Below are 16,021 nucleotides of genomic sequence, written 5' to 3' on the forward strand. Positions count from 1 at the left end.
AGCGAAATAAAACTGCTTCGCCTGGGGAATAGGAAAGGCTCCTTCCCAACTTTTTTGTTGGTTCAGAATTTAGCGCGGAAAGTAAATTGCCAGATATATAAATAAGTAAATTTAAGTATTTAAGTAAGATCAATGACGTCATTGTTAATTTTCTTTCAAAATGGCGTGTTAGCAGGAACGCTTCGAGGGAAAACCTGCAAGAAATGTTCAAAAAGTTCTGACTGCGCCTTCGCTCTCTTTTGAGCTTTAATCAAAACATGGGTGTCTTTCTTGATAAGCCTAAAAAGGAGAAGGAATCAGAATCAGGCGAAGGTAATGGGCTTCGTTTTGCAATGTGTGCAATGCAAGGATGGCGTGTGGAAATGGAAGATGCACATGCAATCAGGATGGAACTTCATCCTACTTTGAAAAACTGCTCGTATTTTGCAGTATTTGATGGTCACGCAGGAGATTTTGTTAGTAAGTACTCCTCAGAAAATTTAATAGAAACAATTTTAGAGTTATGGACAGCTTCAGGAGGAGGGTCAAACTCTTCATGTGAAAAGACAGCAGAAAACAAAGACAAAAATTCTGACATTTGTAATGCACATCTAACAGAATCTGTTGAAGTTGATAAATTCAGACAAAATGTTATAGAGGGTTTTTTAAAAATTGATAGTAAAATGAGAGAATTACCTAAGTTTCTGTCTGGAGAAGAAAGAAGTGGAACAACAGCTGTTGCCTCTTTTGTCACACCAAATAAAATAATATTTGCAAATTGTGGAGACTCTAGAGCTCTTCTTTGCAGCAATAAAGAAGTCAAATTTGCAACATATGATCATAAACCATACAATGAAGAGGAGAGGAAAAGAATAGAAAATGCAGGTGGAAGTGTAATGATTCAGCGTGTGAATGGATCTTTGGCTGTTTCAAGAGCTCTAGGCGATTATGATTATAAAAATGTGAGTGGCCTATCTCCAACGGAACAGCTTGTGTCAGCCGAGCCTGATCTAACTGTTATCGAAAGATCTGAAAAAGATGAATTTTTAATTCTTGCTTGTGATGGTGTTTGGGATGTAATGAGCAATGAAGAAGTGGTGACATATATTCATTCAAGATTAGTCATTCATCAGGATTTGCAACGAGTGTGTGAAGAACTTTTAGAGACCTGCCTTGCCAAGGTAAGAAACATCATATGCGTAATGCCCTACCATTGTTAGAACTATTTAACTTTCTTTTAAACAGTTGTAATGTTCACAATGCACTTCAAGTTAATAATACACTTAAATGTTACAAGCCTTGAAATTGCAAAAGCATCTGACGGTTCTGTGGTGTCTAGATAAATATCTAGCTAGTTACTTTCACTTTCAACCACCTTAGATAAATTCCTGCATGTCGTTATTTCTTTACATTTTACTTGTCAGCTACAGAAAAAGTGGCAATAAAAAAGATTTTGGAGCTTTCAAAAGACAGGACAGGATGTTTTAAAGTATCATTGGATGTAGATTGATGCTGTCTGATTTATTCCACCTCATTACAGTCCAAACAATACTTCTGTGTGAAAAAATGGGTACCTTTGTGTGAAAATGACCTCGCCTCATCTAGTGCACCCATCTTTTTTATGCCACACAGATGCCAGAGCCAAAAGAGCTTACCACTAAAAATGTAAACAAAATTGTAAACATTCATTTTGGCATTTTACATCTACATAAAAACTTTAGAATCATTAAACCATTTTGGTGCACTGACAGACTTGAAAGCATTATAGACTAGTATTTTTCTTGTGGAAAAATTCATGCATGCAAAATTTATTATGTAGGGTTTCTACCAGACTTTAAACACCTTGAATACCCTGAAATTAATCTAGGTGTCTTTAAAAAAATTAAATATATATATATATATATATATACATTATTTCCTGAACAGAAGCCTTAAAAACTTTAAAGATGAATTTTATGCATCTCTGTTTAGTTATGAAGCACAAGTCCTAGACGTGTGTGCAGTTTTTTAAAAAATTATTTGGAATCTTGAAATATTGTAAAAATTATTAAAACTATAGCCTTTTTGCCACAGGTTAAAAAAATAGTCCCCCATCTAAAATAATCTAAAAGGTGGAATTGCCATTATTTCCATCGAGTCTGTATGGTATCTATGTTCTCCACTATGTCTACTGCATAGCAGTGTAAGTAAAAATTTAACAACAATTTGGAATGCATGCAAGTTAGAGTTTGATTTAAAAGTTGTGAAAATTGCTTTTTTTCATTGCAGTGAAGGGGGTGTTGGAAGAAGTGTTACTTGCAGGATAGGTTCTGCTTGGAAAAAGTTCAGAGACTTACTTCCTTTGTTGACTAGCAGAGTCCTGTCAATTAAGGTAAAAGGTAGGTTGTATGAGGCCTGTGTAAGAAGTGTTATGTTGTACGGTAGTGAGACATGGGCAGTGAAGCAGGAAGATCTTGACCGTTTAGAAAGGAATGATATGAGAATGGTTAGGTGGATGTGTAACGCCAGACAGAAAGAGTTCAGATGAGCTAAGAAGCAGGCTAAGTCTCCGTAGAATTAAAGATGTTATCCAGATAAGAAGATTGAATTGGCTGGGGCACTTGGAAAGAATGGAGGAGGATAATTGGGTAAGAAAGTGTAGAGACTTGATAGTTCCTGGGGCAAAGCCCAGAGGCAGACCGAGGAAGACTTGGCAGGAGGTTATAAGGACAGACTTGATATAGAGGAAGTTGAGTTTAGATCTAACACAGTCTAGATCAGGTTGGAAAGGGTCATTAATATACCCTGTCCAACCCATGCTAGCTTGGAAAACGGACGTTAAGCCGAGAATGATGATGATGATGATACACAAAACAGACTTTTTTAAAAACTTTTTTTTCATTGGAGATAATACTAAACCAATTTTAAGGCTTTGAAAAAATAATCATGCCTCTCTAAAATTACCGCCAGTCTATGGAACCCGCCTTTATTTCTGGAGTTAAATATTCCTGCAGCGAGAATAGTAGAGAAAATAAGGGAATTTGCTAATGAGACATACCCTTTCAACAGGCACAAATAGTATGTCTTTCACCATTGTACACAGGTAATGACCAGTCAAGGGTGGCGTGGTTGTTGTTTTGGTAAATGTTGCATGCTTTGCTGCTCTTTTGACCCCAATTGCATTATATACCTCACACTGCCTTATCTTTATTAGAGTGCCAAAATTATGCTCCAAAATAAATTTTAAGCTAAGCCATTAAATCATGTGCAAATTCTTTTTGTTTAATTATTATTTAACTATTTAACCACGTGGGATATATCAGTGTGTAGGTAAAATTATTACTGGAAAGATGATGGATGGAGAGGGACTTAAATCCATAAACTCCCACTTGCAATTGCTCTACCCACTGCGCTATCAATCTGATAACCCCTGTATGTGCAATAGTTAGGATACTAATTCATTGTGACATGTATGTCCATATGGGTGTACGAATTGGATTGTATATTTAACTCCCACATCCTTTTAGCAGCAATTGGGAAGCTAAGGTGAAAACTTACATATACGACCATATCAGGGCTTGTTTTTGTTATCGTCAAATCTTATGTTATTAATTCAGATTTTTCGTTAATTTTGTTAAATTCTCAAAGGGAAATTAAATTTTCCAAATTCACTAAAATACAAAAAAAATGTCTGTTGAATCTCAATCATCAGGGTTTTGTGTCTTTACGTTTTCATGTGGTAATGATTTTTATTTTATTTTTAAATTTATTAGCATAATTATTTGCATAAATAATCTGGTTGCATAAAATCTTATTAGGCCTTCTCTAAAGCAAAAAATTTTTGTATGACTTAATATGTATAAAGATATTGGTACAGTGACACCTAGCTCTGATTAAGGGATTAATACTAAATTCACATGGAACAGATTTATTCAGGCATTACTGCTTCAGAAATTTAACCAATACTGTAGTTGCTTGAGCTAAAGTCAGTCAGGTAAACAAAGAACACATAAATATATTCCTGTTGTTTTGTTGTTTTGTCTGTAAACTTTGCACAACTAAATGCATATGAAGTTTAACAATACTGTTTGTTTTTTACAGGGAAGTCGTGATAACATGAGTGTTATTCTAATAACCTTTCCATCTGCACCACAAGTTGCTAATGACGCTGTTGAAAAGGTAAACAAGTTATTTTCAACATTTTTATATTATTTGTATTCCTGAGGTGTTTATTATGTGCACTGGATACCCATTTTTAAAATATCCCTGTGTCATAATCTTTTGCATATAGAAGATATTTTGTGTCTTCTTCTTCACAAGTACAAACAGAATATAGCTATTAATATAGAAAAAAAAGTTAAAACACGCACAATATTGCTAATACAGAAATACAAAAAAATACTTGTTCACTTTCTCAGCATCTGCTCAGCATGGAATTTTAAAAAGATGGCATTAATAGGCAATTGTGTAGCTACAGGGTAGTGTTTAGCTGATCTCTTTATAAAAGCCAATGTGACAGACTTTGTTTACATATCAAACTTTTGGTGAAGAAAGTTGTCAAACTTTTATTTCTGATATTGATTGGCAACACTTTCTTCAGCTTTTGTTTTAACTTTTATTTGTTTTTCTTGTTTTCTACAGGAGGCTGTATTAAATGGATTAATCAAAGAAAATGTGAAAGGTAATAATTTTAATGCACTATTTAACTGCAATGCTTGAATTAAATTTAAAATAATTGACACCCAAAATAATATTTTTGCACCATTCAGCATATTTTTAAGAATTCACTTCATGACAAAACATGGTTTTTAAAGATGATGATTTCTAACTGGGAATTACTAAATACCTTTATAACTTTGGGCACTGGCAGAATTAATTTCCTAAATCTCTTTATCAATACCTCTCTGATTGCTGTTGTCAGTGCAAAATAAAAAAATCGAAAAAATTGACATCTTGCAGTGGTTTTCGTGTAAATACTTCCAAGTGGCCAATAAACCAATCAGAATGCGGTGATATATATGTTTGTCAATTAACAGATCTAAACTATTCTCGGGTGTTGTTGACTAGGGGCACACTCACAGGATCTTTTGTGTGATAGCAATATGTGAGGCCATTTTAAATTTTGACTTGTAAAATTTCTGGTTTTTGTTCTTGAATTAATTTCTTTCTCTACTTCAACTAACTCAGGGTTAGTTGAGTTTTACAGGGTAATGACATGCTCTTTCCTGTGTTTTTATTTGAATTTTTAAGTACTTGTTCTAAGCGTTTAACCCAGTACTTTCTTTCTCAATTATGTGCATAAGAAAAAAGTTGAGCATCTATTTTTGGTATGACGTGTGTTTTTATTTTAGTTATAGTTGTAGGAAAGTTATTTGTTTTAAAAGGCTTTTCATCTAACTGGCTTTATTACTGTAAATGTTCCACTGTTTTTGTGACACACTGTAAACCTGTACAAAATGCTTCACCTGAATATGAGACACAATTTACCTGCACTGAAGCGATCAACCCGACTTTCAACTTCATTTTTACCCAGCTAGTCTGCAACAACAAAAAAATTGTTTTCTGACATTGAAGGAGGTTTACTAATTTGCTGAATTAGAGACACAATTTACCTGTACTGTAGCGATCAACCCGACGTTCAACGTCATGTTTACCTAGCTAGTCTGCAACAACAAAAAAATTGTTTTCTGACATTGAAGGAGGTTTACCAATTTGCTGAATTAGAGACACAATTTACCTGTACTGTAGCGATCAACCCGACGTTCAACGTCATGTTTACCTAGCTAGTCTGCAACAACAAAAAAATTGTTTTCTGACATTGAAGGAGGTTTACCAATTTGCTGAATTAGGTATTTTAAGTGTTTTTGGATTCAAGCATTTGCCTGTAATTTATATGCGTTTCTGGTTAAGCTGCAAAAAAAGCCATAGCTCTTACAACTTCTTCTAGTTAAGTAAGCAAGATGTGTTTTTTTTTTGTGTTAGACCAACTTGGTTGCAATAGTAGAAATCTTACATAAATTTTTATTCCTTTTTTTACAGCTATTGTGGAAAGTCAAGGTGAGACTACCACCCTGAGTCGAGTTATTGATGAACTGCAGTCAGCTGAACTTGAGGGTCTACCCCCTGGTGGTGGTTTGTATTCAAAGTAAATATGCATTCTTTGTTTGCTTTATGCTCCTGAAATACTGCTTCATTCGAGTTAAATCTGCGTGGCTTTAAATGCTTTTTTACATTGCAGCTTTTCATTTCTCGAACTCCATAGGAAAATGGTCATTGCAACAGTGGCAATATCATTTATTATAAGTAATAATGGAAGTTTAAATATTTGATTTTGTCAATAAGATTCGAAGGGTTTCCTGACAAATTGTTACCCAGGGTGACAAATGTTTGGATATTGCATTTACACAACCAGAACGGTGTAAACATACTTTTGCAATGTAAGAATTCTTTGATGAAGAGAAAACGTTCCACAAGCGATTTGATTTGGGAACAAAGACGTTTAGAAAATTTACTAAGAGAATCACGATTTCCGCGTTTCATTTCTTTTTAATCTTTCAATGTTAATTACAAAATTTAAAAATTGAGCCGTTAGGCCAAAATTGACTCATTAAATGATTTCCATTTTTGTTTTTCAGACTTTGTTTGATCGAAGCAACGTTGGACGAGTTGATGCCTAACAGAAGTAAAGAAGAAGTGAGTTTTTCATTTTTTTTTTTGTTTTGCGGACTGCCCATGCCTCTTCATTTTTATTTGGATCTCAGTTTTTAAAATTCCTAATTGTTAAGAAATGGGCATCAGAACCTTCACAATTTTGTTCGATTTTTTCACTTTATTTTACGTTCTTATGAGCAAATAAAGTTTTTTCTAAAGCAACAAGAAGCCCTGGGGGCTCTAAGAATTTCCGTGCGCTACCAAAATATTTGATGAAAACCTGCTAATTCGTTGTGTTATTGTGCCAAACATTCGAAGGGGTTTGGTGCATGAACCCCTGAAGATAAAGCCCATCAGTGACATATCTTACAACAAACGCAAACAAAACGAAACATGTCATAATAAACTCACATTTTAAAAGAAATTGGTAACAAAAAATACAGCCTATCATTCATGGTTGAAAGTCTTGCGATTGAGACGTTTATGGTCTTAAACGGCATTAGTTGACAAAAAATCAAAATTTTGATGTAACCATCATTTTCAGCATACTTTATTTGTTAACTGTTCCAAATTTTGTTGAAAATAAAGTAGTTCTAATTTTTGGACCAATTTTGGCCTAAAATGACATTTAGGTGACAAAACTCAAAATTATTATGTCACCATTATGTTCAGCATACTTTTTTTGTTAACTGTGCCAAATTTTGTCGAAAACAAATACCAATTTTGGCCTGAAGCGTCAATACTAGACTTCCCAGTAGTTAAGGAGCTTGGGTACGAAGTTTACATCTGTGACGGACCAACGTGAAATTCCAGGGTCGATTTTTTCTCAAAAAATGCTCCGAAAGAAAAAAACGACGGTTTTAAAAAATTTCCTACGCCTTCGGGCGCGGAAATTCAATAATTCTATACACTTAATACTAGCAAGTAAAATTTTATTTTTTCAAGTCTCCTTAAAATTTTGCCTACGTTTTTGTCGATTAACCTGGCTTTTAGCAAAATTTGGAGATAATAAGTCATGCGTAAATTCACAAATTTGTTGACCACGCCTGCACTTTATTTATATATGCTAGCAAAAATATATTTTTCTTTCGCTGACATTGTACTAGCTGTAGAAGTGGAGGGTCATAAGTTGGTGACTTTCTAACCAGGTCCTGAGAACCTTGATAGAGATTCATCTAGTGAGTCTGATTGGGACATTCAACAATTTGTTGAGTAGCCGTAAACTTGTGCTACTTGTGCCAAAAAAAAATGCTGTATAAGAATATCAAGCTGCAGATTATGTAATGGAAATTTTCGCGAAATTTTTTAAAATATTTTTTAATTCGCAAAATTAAATTCCTGCGAAATTTAATTATGGCGAAAATACATTCCACCAAGGTGTCATAATGTCTGACCATATTAAACTTATTAGGCAAAATATAAGTCTTTACAGAACTTTACTTCTCCGCCAAAGTTAATTCCGCATGATTTATCCCCTTACGTTTTCGCGTCAAATGTTGAAAATTCACCTAGTTGTAATGTTCATTTTGTCGTTGTTACGTATTTGTTTTGCTTTTAGGGTCGTGGAGTATTAAACTCATTACCAGTCCCTTTAAGCGTGCTTCGACAAATGGGTGGCGAGGCAGCTGAGCTGCAAGGTCAACAAGGAGATATGTATTTTCCTGAAGAGGGAGAAGGAGAAATTTGAACCAATCCTGCTGCTTTCCGGTTTCAATATAAAATACACTTTTTTTTCAAGAATTTATTTTCAATAAAAAATAATAATTTGGATGTTTTTCTTTTGTTTTATTGTTGTGGAAAACAAAAGGCTAACATTCCGTAAGTTCTGAAATAGAGTTGTTTTTTTGGTATGAAATTAACCTGTACTTTGTCTTTGTTGGTTTTTCTCGCTACCAGTTAAAAAACGAAATACAGTTATATGGAGACAAATAAACCTTAAAATTTCTTTTCTACTAAAGTAAATGAAAATACAGAAATTTTATTCAAACAGGCGTTCTAATTTCTTATTTTTGCCTTAGCAAACTAGTGGACATAAAAGCTATTTTATATGTTGAAAATTAACGATTTTACAGAGTGATTGTTAACTTGGTTGAGAACAAGATATGTTCCAATATGTATGGTGTTGTATTCGGTTGGCGTTTGTCGTTTTTTTAGAAAACACGTTTAACGTTCCATTTAATCTTAGTTATCGTGTACATTTTACCTAATGAAAATATTGATTCACTTTGGAATGATTATTTCGTATTTATTGTCCGGATTTGTAGCCACCTGAGAGTCTTCTTATGTGAGAGCCAGGGAACGTGTCAACCAAGCGGGTCAAGAATGTAAACAAATTGGCCTACATCAGCAGGCAAAAAAATTAGCGATATTCTTGCTAAAGATTGATTCTTGCTTTTTTGTCATCGAGGCCGGCAAGTAAACGCTTTGACATCAGGCAACAAACCCTGGGGACAAGGATAGATCAAACTAATGTCATTATTTACTTTTTTAATGCTTTCTTGAAATTGATGAGTAATCCATCTGTTCCGTTTACACAAGATACCCGTATCCTCTTTCGCACTTCCACGGAATGTCAATCAGGCGGGAGACAGTTTCCCCGTTCAATATTAAAAAGGTACACGAATTTGTTTAATGTGCGGCTTTTAAAGTTACGCTAGGTTCACATCAATGCGAATAATGTATCTTATGCTAATTCACCAACCTCGTCCCCAGAAGAATAATTTTGGGGGGTAAACAGTCCCTGAAATTAAGAATTTTCTATACCTTTCAGCAAAATATTACATACAGGTATAAATATTTACGAATTTTTCTCGTTTAGGCAAGTAAAACGCTCTTTCAAGCCAAGGTTTGACCTAATTCTCATTTAAATGACTTCCACATGCAATGTTGTACCTAATCAGCCGGGACTTACCTAGCTTGTTTACATTGGAACAGATAACTCTAACGAGCCTTGGGGACAAGTTTTAAGACGCATTTTGGAGGACATTAAATAAATAAAGCTTTTGCCTTACTGGTATGAAAAATGCGATGGTTCGGATGTCTCATTGGAATATAGGAAGGACAGAATGACACCTCAGGACCATCGTTGGAAAATATGAAACAAATGCCAGGCTTGGTTAATAGTAAAAAAAGATAAAACCAGGTGAAGAAATAACATTCTTCGTCGAAAGTTTAACAATGTCGTCACAAATATTCCCGCTGGAGTTTTTCCGTCGAACTTATATTAACGTAACGTAATAAATCAATAAATCAACATTTACTAATTCAAAACCGAAATTCTTAAGCTAGCTATATTTATAAAAAGCAAATAAACACAATTTTTCACAATATACATCCATGTACAAACTTACTAACACTAAAGTAAAAAAAGGTTTTGTGAGAGAAAACACACTAAGTTTCATTTGAATGTAGCACGACACAAGAGTAGATCCTGGGATAAGCAAGCAAACGCAAAATCATGCAACTAAGCATTGGATAAGGTTTATTTACTACGTCTAACTATACAACAAGCGTGGTGGTGTTGACAAAACCATTATTCGAATCAAAGTCGGATAACGGGTACCTGCACTACTTATCGAGTCAAACATGCACATCTCTGAGGTAATCGAAGCATTAATCGACAATGAGGTTGCATAATTATAATTTATAAAGCTATGACGAAGCTAACCGTTCGATGATTGGTTATCTGTACAGTCAATTGATTTCTCATGTTCTAAATTTGAAAGACTGTCTGAGCGCGTCGATGCAGGCTGTCCGATATTAAGCTGACTTGTGTCCGAAATGTCACTTGTTATTGAAGAAACGCTAAGTAAATCAGTCGTACTGGGACCACCACGAAACTCACGACTAGTTGATACCGAACCTAAAATGTAAAATAGCCAAAAATTTAACGAGTAAGCCTGGCAAGATTGAATGTGAGAACAAGTAAAAATAATGTATCCAGTAGTACAGCAGGTTTCCAGCATTTTCCATATTTTCCTTCGAAACAAAATATCGCTGTTCAAAGGGGTGGGTTTAGGTTTCCATAGCAGAAGAAATTGAATATTCCGTATAAAATAATTCCAGAGCAACATCGCTATGGAAATTCTACGGCGAAACGGTATAACCTTTTCGGGTTGTGGTTTTTTCCTTAGGGTCTTATTTCAAATGAACACTAAAAGAAGCCACTGTTTATCAATCTTGTAAGACTAGAATTATTGACAAAACACAAGCAGCATTGCTTCCTACTTTTTTGTCGCCGGATCCGACCATATTGGCCGATTAGACTAAAATCAGTAAGTTATAATTACTCTAAATGAGTTGTGGAGATAGGTAACGCGCTTGGAACCAAATGTATTTCCAAATGCCATGACAATTTTTTGTCAGCTGTTTTAATAAAATCAAAGTAATTTGAGAAAAAACCAAGCTAATTAAAACAGCGGGTAGAAGTTAAAACATAAAAATTCATGGTAATTATTCTAATCAAAATACATTTTCTGTAGTTGGTTCCTCATTGATGACTCACAAATCAAAAGGTAGACGTTAAATGTCAATTTAACGATTAGATTTAACTTCATCCCTCAAGACCTTTATATCAAAAAATGCATCATTTAAGTATCGTCAACCCCTGAAATCACAAGCACTGGAAGGTACACTCCTGCGAAACGTGTAGGCGACACTCTCATCCCCAGAGCTCTTTGAGATAATCCTCAAAGGTAGTTATTACTTTTGAGGTTTTATCTAAAAGAGCCCTGGGGACGAGAATGTGGTGTAATGTGGTGTAGGCGAATAATTAATCACAATGCTTTTTATTCTTAAAAAAAATAATTGATGTTCCACGGTATGAAACATTTAAATCGCCAAAGGATTTATCCCCTTCATCCGTAACGTCATATTACCGTTTAGCTGGCGAAGACTTTTCGACGTTTGAACAACTCCTTACAACTTCCAAATGTTCGATTCCCATCATATTATCGTCCCTAGGCCTGAAGGAAGCTTTTATTGGGAGAATATTCAGATAAGAACTTTTATTACAAAATCAGAAAGGAAAGGAAGCTATTTGGATAAGCGATAATCGTACTCGAAATATTTTGCCTTATGTGCCAAAAGACGCCCTAAGAAATTATTAACACCCTCAGGAAATTATAAACGCCACTTAGAGAACGGCTGACTCACGGTTACACGTGCTAATTCCCAGCATTTCATTTAACGTCATCATTTCATCTTCTTTTTCTTTTTCGTTGGACGATGGATAATCGATCTCCTCCCAGTCTGTCAGATCAACACAATCATTAAATGCAGCACCTCCATCGGGAGTCAACCATTCTTTTGGTATGCATGCTGCTAAGAAAGGGAAGCGAGTTCCAATTGCAGCCAGTCGATTTACCCAACCTGGTACGTCTTTGCCGCAAACTAACTGCACGCAAAATACAACACTAGGATTAATAACAACGCTTTTGAAAAGTAGGAATACATTTGAAATGCAAAATATGTAACTTCATAACACATGTTTTTTTACAAGGCTTCGACTTTGGCATTCTAAATGTCGCGGATGAGAAGGAACATTTTTAATTTCGTAGAAATTCAATTTTGCGAATGACAAAGTAAATTTCACGGAAAATAATTTTTTTTTTAAATTTACGTTATTAAAATTAAGTCGTGATTGTGTACACAAATTTGATGCACTTGCAGAAACGTGTTTAATTTTTTGAGATTCCTTTTATTTTCATTTAAGGGGAGAAAGGTGAGGTTCAAAGGTAATTTTGGGCCTAGTAACGCCTTAACAACCATTACTTATAAAAAATATGTATACACAATCTGAGCTTTTATGTTTTGTGTAAAACAACCACGAACAACAGATTGCATTCAGCCTTAAAATGCATGCTCATAATATCGTTGTCGTATTTATTATCAAAAGACAGTGACAATGCGGAGCCAAAATAATAATAGTTAATGTTGCAAAAAAAAAATGTTCATCAACCAGTTTACACATTTCTGTAGTGACGTAAATAAATAGAAAGATTTTACTTACCTTACTAAACTCGCTGGTAAAGTGATTGCAATTTCTAAAGAAAGAGGTCAAGCGTTAATAGTCTGAAAATCAAGTATTACTTTAAAATATTCCAAGTTATTCTTTATTAATAAAAAGACTTCTTATTTTTGGTTAGGTAAAGCATGGTAATTGAATATAAACACCTTTACTGAGCATTTTTTCTTTACTTTTTTTATACCACACTGCATACACTGCAAGTTTTTGATGGTGTATTATTTACTGATGTCAGTCCACGAACGTTTTTTTTTATTTTGCAACACTCATTCTACTCTTTTGGTTTGTTATTCACATGCCTTATAACAGGGCAGCAGTGTGGTGTTTCTGCTGGTACTTTAGGTGCTTTAAAAAAGCTTAATATTTCTGAGAAAGGGGAAAATGACTTTGAAAGAGGGGTCCAAGAGGGTTTCTACACAAGAAAAGGTGTGGAGTCGATACTGTGATCATTAAAACATCAAAGACGGGTTTAAAAAGTGTTACAATAAATACAATAAATTGACACCTACTTTTTTATTAGATGATATGACGAGCCCAAATATGTTTTTCCCAACATCTCAACCAAGTTGTCAATGTCACTTTCAGTAAAGTCTGTATGTCCAAGTTTTACAGTTTCTCTAAAAGACAAAAAAACACATCTATTATATAATCAAATCTATACAAAAAAGTTCAATAGGGTAATATTTACATAATAACAGTTTCACTTTGACCAAAGTGAATTTTATCTGCTCAATTAACATTGAATAGTATTTGAAAATGACAACCTGCACAAATTATATGTAGAATTAGTATATGCTCAGTCTTTATGTACTATAGAATTTCATCTTACTTTGTGTGATATAACAAATACATAATACAAATAGATACAAAAAAATTTAACCCTAGCTTAAGATTTTACTTAACTCTTATCGCTGTGAAACTTATATTTAAACACCACCTAAGAACAAATCTGTAGTATTGTAACATTTAAAAGCCAAAGAAATGGTTTCAATATGGTGGAACAAACTATGAACATGCAGACGGCAACAGAAAAGGACATACTTGAAGGAAAAACCTTCACCAAGTTCTACAAGATCTTTTGGTTCCATATCGAATATCCCTGTAAATTCAAATGGGTGTCCACCAAAAGCATACTCTAAAACAATACAAAAAAAAACAATAAAAAAAGCTATTCCTATCATTTTTTTTACATTCTGCTACAGTAAATCTAGGTTATTCAAGCAGTTATATACTTATACAGTACATAATCAAAACTAAAGCTTTTCTTTGTTACAACCATGTTCAAAAAATTATTAGAATAACTGCTTAATTTCGAAGATCGTATACACAAGCAATGCTTTATTACGTTTCCATATTATGCCAACACGCTTTGAACTTGTGAATGTTCGCAACATCAGCATGGCTAATAATTTTATCTATTCCCTGCGCAATTAGGAGTCTCCTCACTAATTTTACCACAATGCATGCATTGCAGAAACTGTAACTAGCAAATTTTCAACACTCCCAACCTGCCCTACACATCTGCCATAGCAGAACTTTTGCAGCCTTTCGGTTGTGGAAAATTTGGCAGGTAATGCTGTTTTGCCAATTTGAAAAATTTTCAAAAAATTTATTAATAGAATTGTAGCTATATTAGCAAATAATTATAAATTAATGTTTGAAAATCAAACCTTTTCCGTAAATCTCAATTCCTGAATGGTACACCCCAAGACCAATTGGCGATGTGTATTCATTTAACCAATACTAAAAAAAAATTTGAAGATATACATCCCTGATGCAAAATTGCGATAAAAATATTATTTAAAAAAAGCTGACTAACCATATTATAGACATTTAGGAAGACTGGAGTTCGAGACATCTCTTGAGCTTTTGGTTTAATTCTTATTAAAGCTTAAACACATTACTACAAATGCAGTTTTAAAATAACTTACTATGCCTAAAATAAAGTAACAAATGCTTATGGAACAAATTCCTATAAGAAAAGGTTACCACATTGTCATACCTAATAAATACTGAGAACAGTTACAAAAATGTAAAATTATTAGCAATGTTGTTAAAAACAGTAAATAGAAAATTAACATTTTGATCAATTTGTTTTTTTACATTAGGCTTTTAGGAATTTTCACATGTAAGTTGAGGTTTGCTAAATGGGGGAGAAATAGGGAAGGTGACAAGAAATGAAACACATATTTTTTTGAAAATTTTGACAATAGATTAACTTCTTTGTTTATATTTTCAGCGGGAGGACTTTTTCAGCTTTGGTATTTGCGTGGCATGAAAATAGGGGCGCTAGGTAATGCAAAATTATTTTCAGGTTATTTGGACACACAAAGGTATTGGTTTAAATGAATTCAAATAAATCAGAAGGCATCAATCTACACTCAATAATAGTTTAAACTCTTAAACGATGTTTCCACAAGAAGAGATCCACAGAAAAGACCTCTATTCACTAAATCCTAGCATCTCTTTTTGTACCAAGGGCAAGAACCAAAGAGCTTATCGCAGAAAAGTAAATAAATAATGTCACAATGGAATACACTCAATCATAGTGCCGTGTTTTTCTTGCGCGCGCAGAAATGGAAGTAACTTTTTCGCTTAGTTTGTTTACATTTTTACCTCCATTTCTGCACGCGCATTGGGCATTTCGTAATCACTTAGATGCGTGCACAAGTAAATATCGGGACTGTGATTCCATGTATTCATCGTTTCTGCTTTAACTTGATGTATGTTCTTTTAAATATAGTACATGTCTAGTTACTACAGCTGCTTATAACTAAGAACAATTAAATGAGTAATGTTTAAAGTTATAGCTGTCATTTGTTATGAGATCAAAACCACTTGCATTGAAAATGTGATCAGCCTTATATAGACTTCAATTAAAAATAAAATTATGACTTTAAAAAGCAAATGAACCAAGTAAAGCATGAAAAAGTATATATTACATGACATATAACTAGCTAGCTATCTCAGGCAACAAAATACCAAAGTTTTCCTCAGGTCAGGTTTAGTGTGTTAAGGTATTTATTAGTTACACCAAAAAATGCGTAAGAAAGATCAAAATGAAATGATTTTGATCAAAATTGTTTTATTTTCTGGTGATAATTATGTGGCACTTGTATTAAAGATTTTAAAAGCATCCAATCTTTTATGACATGTGACTTAGGCAAAAACACAGCCTTTTGATGGAAATATACTGCTCACAGAGTTTTCTCTTCAATCAGCCTAGCTACCTAAATACTGATCCAATTCCACTGTATATGGACTTATACACACAATCCATTACAATAACTTTATAATTAGTCTGTGAAAAATAGCTAACCTAAAAAAACACAAAGTAAAAGTTGAGAAAGCACAGCAAATATGACAGCAAAAGGAAAAAAAAAAGAT

The 16,021-nt window shown here is 33.8% G+C and overlaps 2 protein-coding genes across 2 annotated transcripts; one reads left to right on the plus strand and one right to left on the minus strand.

Moving 5' to 3' along the window:
- Positions 1-130: 130 nt before the first annotated feature.
- LOC130657306 (protein phosphatase 1A-like) lies at positions 131-8,843 on the plus strand. The gene is made up of 6 exons (XM_057460288.1): positions 131-1,160; positions 4,060-4,137; positions 4,600-4,639; positions 5,998-6,103; positions 6,594-6,651; positions 8,168-8,843. The coding sequence occupies exons 1-6, from the start codon at positions 258-260 to the stop codon at positions 8,294-8,296; spliced, it is 1,314 nt and encodes a 437-aa protein (XP_057316271.1). The 5' UTR covers positions 131-257; the 3' UTR covers positions 8,297-8,843.
- Positions 8,844-9,752: 909 nt separating this feature from the next.
- Positions 9,753-16,015, minus strand: LOC130657309 (deubiquitinase DESI2-like). Its single transcript, XM_057460290.1, has 7 exons — positions 14,454-16,015; positions 14,305-14,377; positions 13,676-13,769; positions 13,144-13,251; positions 12,620-12,653; positions 11,764-12,004; positions 9,753-10,471 (listed from the first exon to the last, which is right to left on the minus strand). The coding sequence occupies exons 1-7, from the start codon at positions 14,490-14,492 to the stop codon at positions 10,272-10,274; spliced, it is 789 nt and encodes a 262-aa protein (XP_057316273.1). The 5' UTR covers positions 14,493-16,015; the 3' UTR covers positions 9,753-10,271.
- Between the last annotated feature and the right edge of the window lie 6 nt (positions 16,016-16,021).

The sequence above is a fragment of the Hydractinia symbiolongicarpus genome, chromosome 9 (genome assembly GCF_029227915.1).
Source record: "Hydractinia symbiolongicarpus strain clone_291-10 chromosome 9, HSymV2.1, whole genome shotgun sequence".
Classification (NCBI taxonomy): Eukaryota; Metazoa; Cnidaria; class Hydrozoa; order Anthoathecata; family Hydractiniidae; genus Hydractinia; species Hydractinia symbiolongicarpus.

Bases quoted from the DNA above. Each gene is read 5' to 3' on its own strand.
- LOC130657306 (XM_057460288.1), top strand. From the start codon at position 258: ATGGGTGTCTTTCTTGATAAGCCTAAAAAGGAGAAGGAATCAGAATCA. The intron at 1,161-4,059 runs GTAAGAAACATC...TGTTTTTTACAG, and splicing joins TAGAGACCTGCCTTGCCAAG to GGAAGTCGTGATAACATGAG. The intron at 4,640-5,997 runs GTAATAATTTTA...CTTTTTTTACAG, and splicing joins AATCAAAGAAAATGTGAAAG to CTATTGTGGAAAGTCAAGGT.
- LOC130657309 (XM_057460290.1), bottom strand. From the start codon at position 14,492: ATGTCTCGAACTCCAGTCTTCCTAAATGTCTATAATATG. The intron at 14,378-14,453 runs GTTAGTCAGCTT...ATTTTTTTTTAG, and splicing joins TCCTAAATGTCTATAATATG to TATTGGTTAAATGAATACAC. The intron at 13,770-14,304 runs GTTTGATTTTCA...GTATTGTTTTAG, and splicing joins AATTGAGATTTACGGAAAAG to AGTATGCTTTTGGTGGACAC.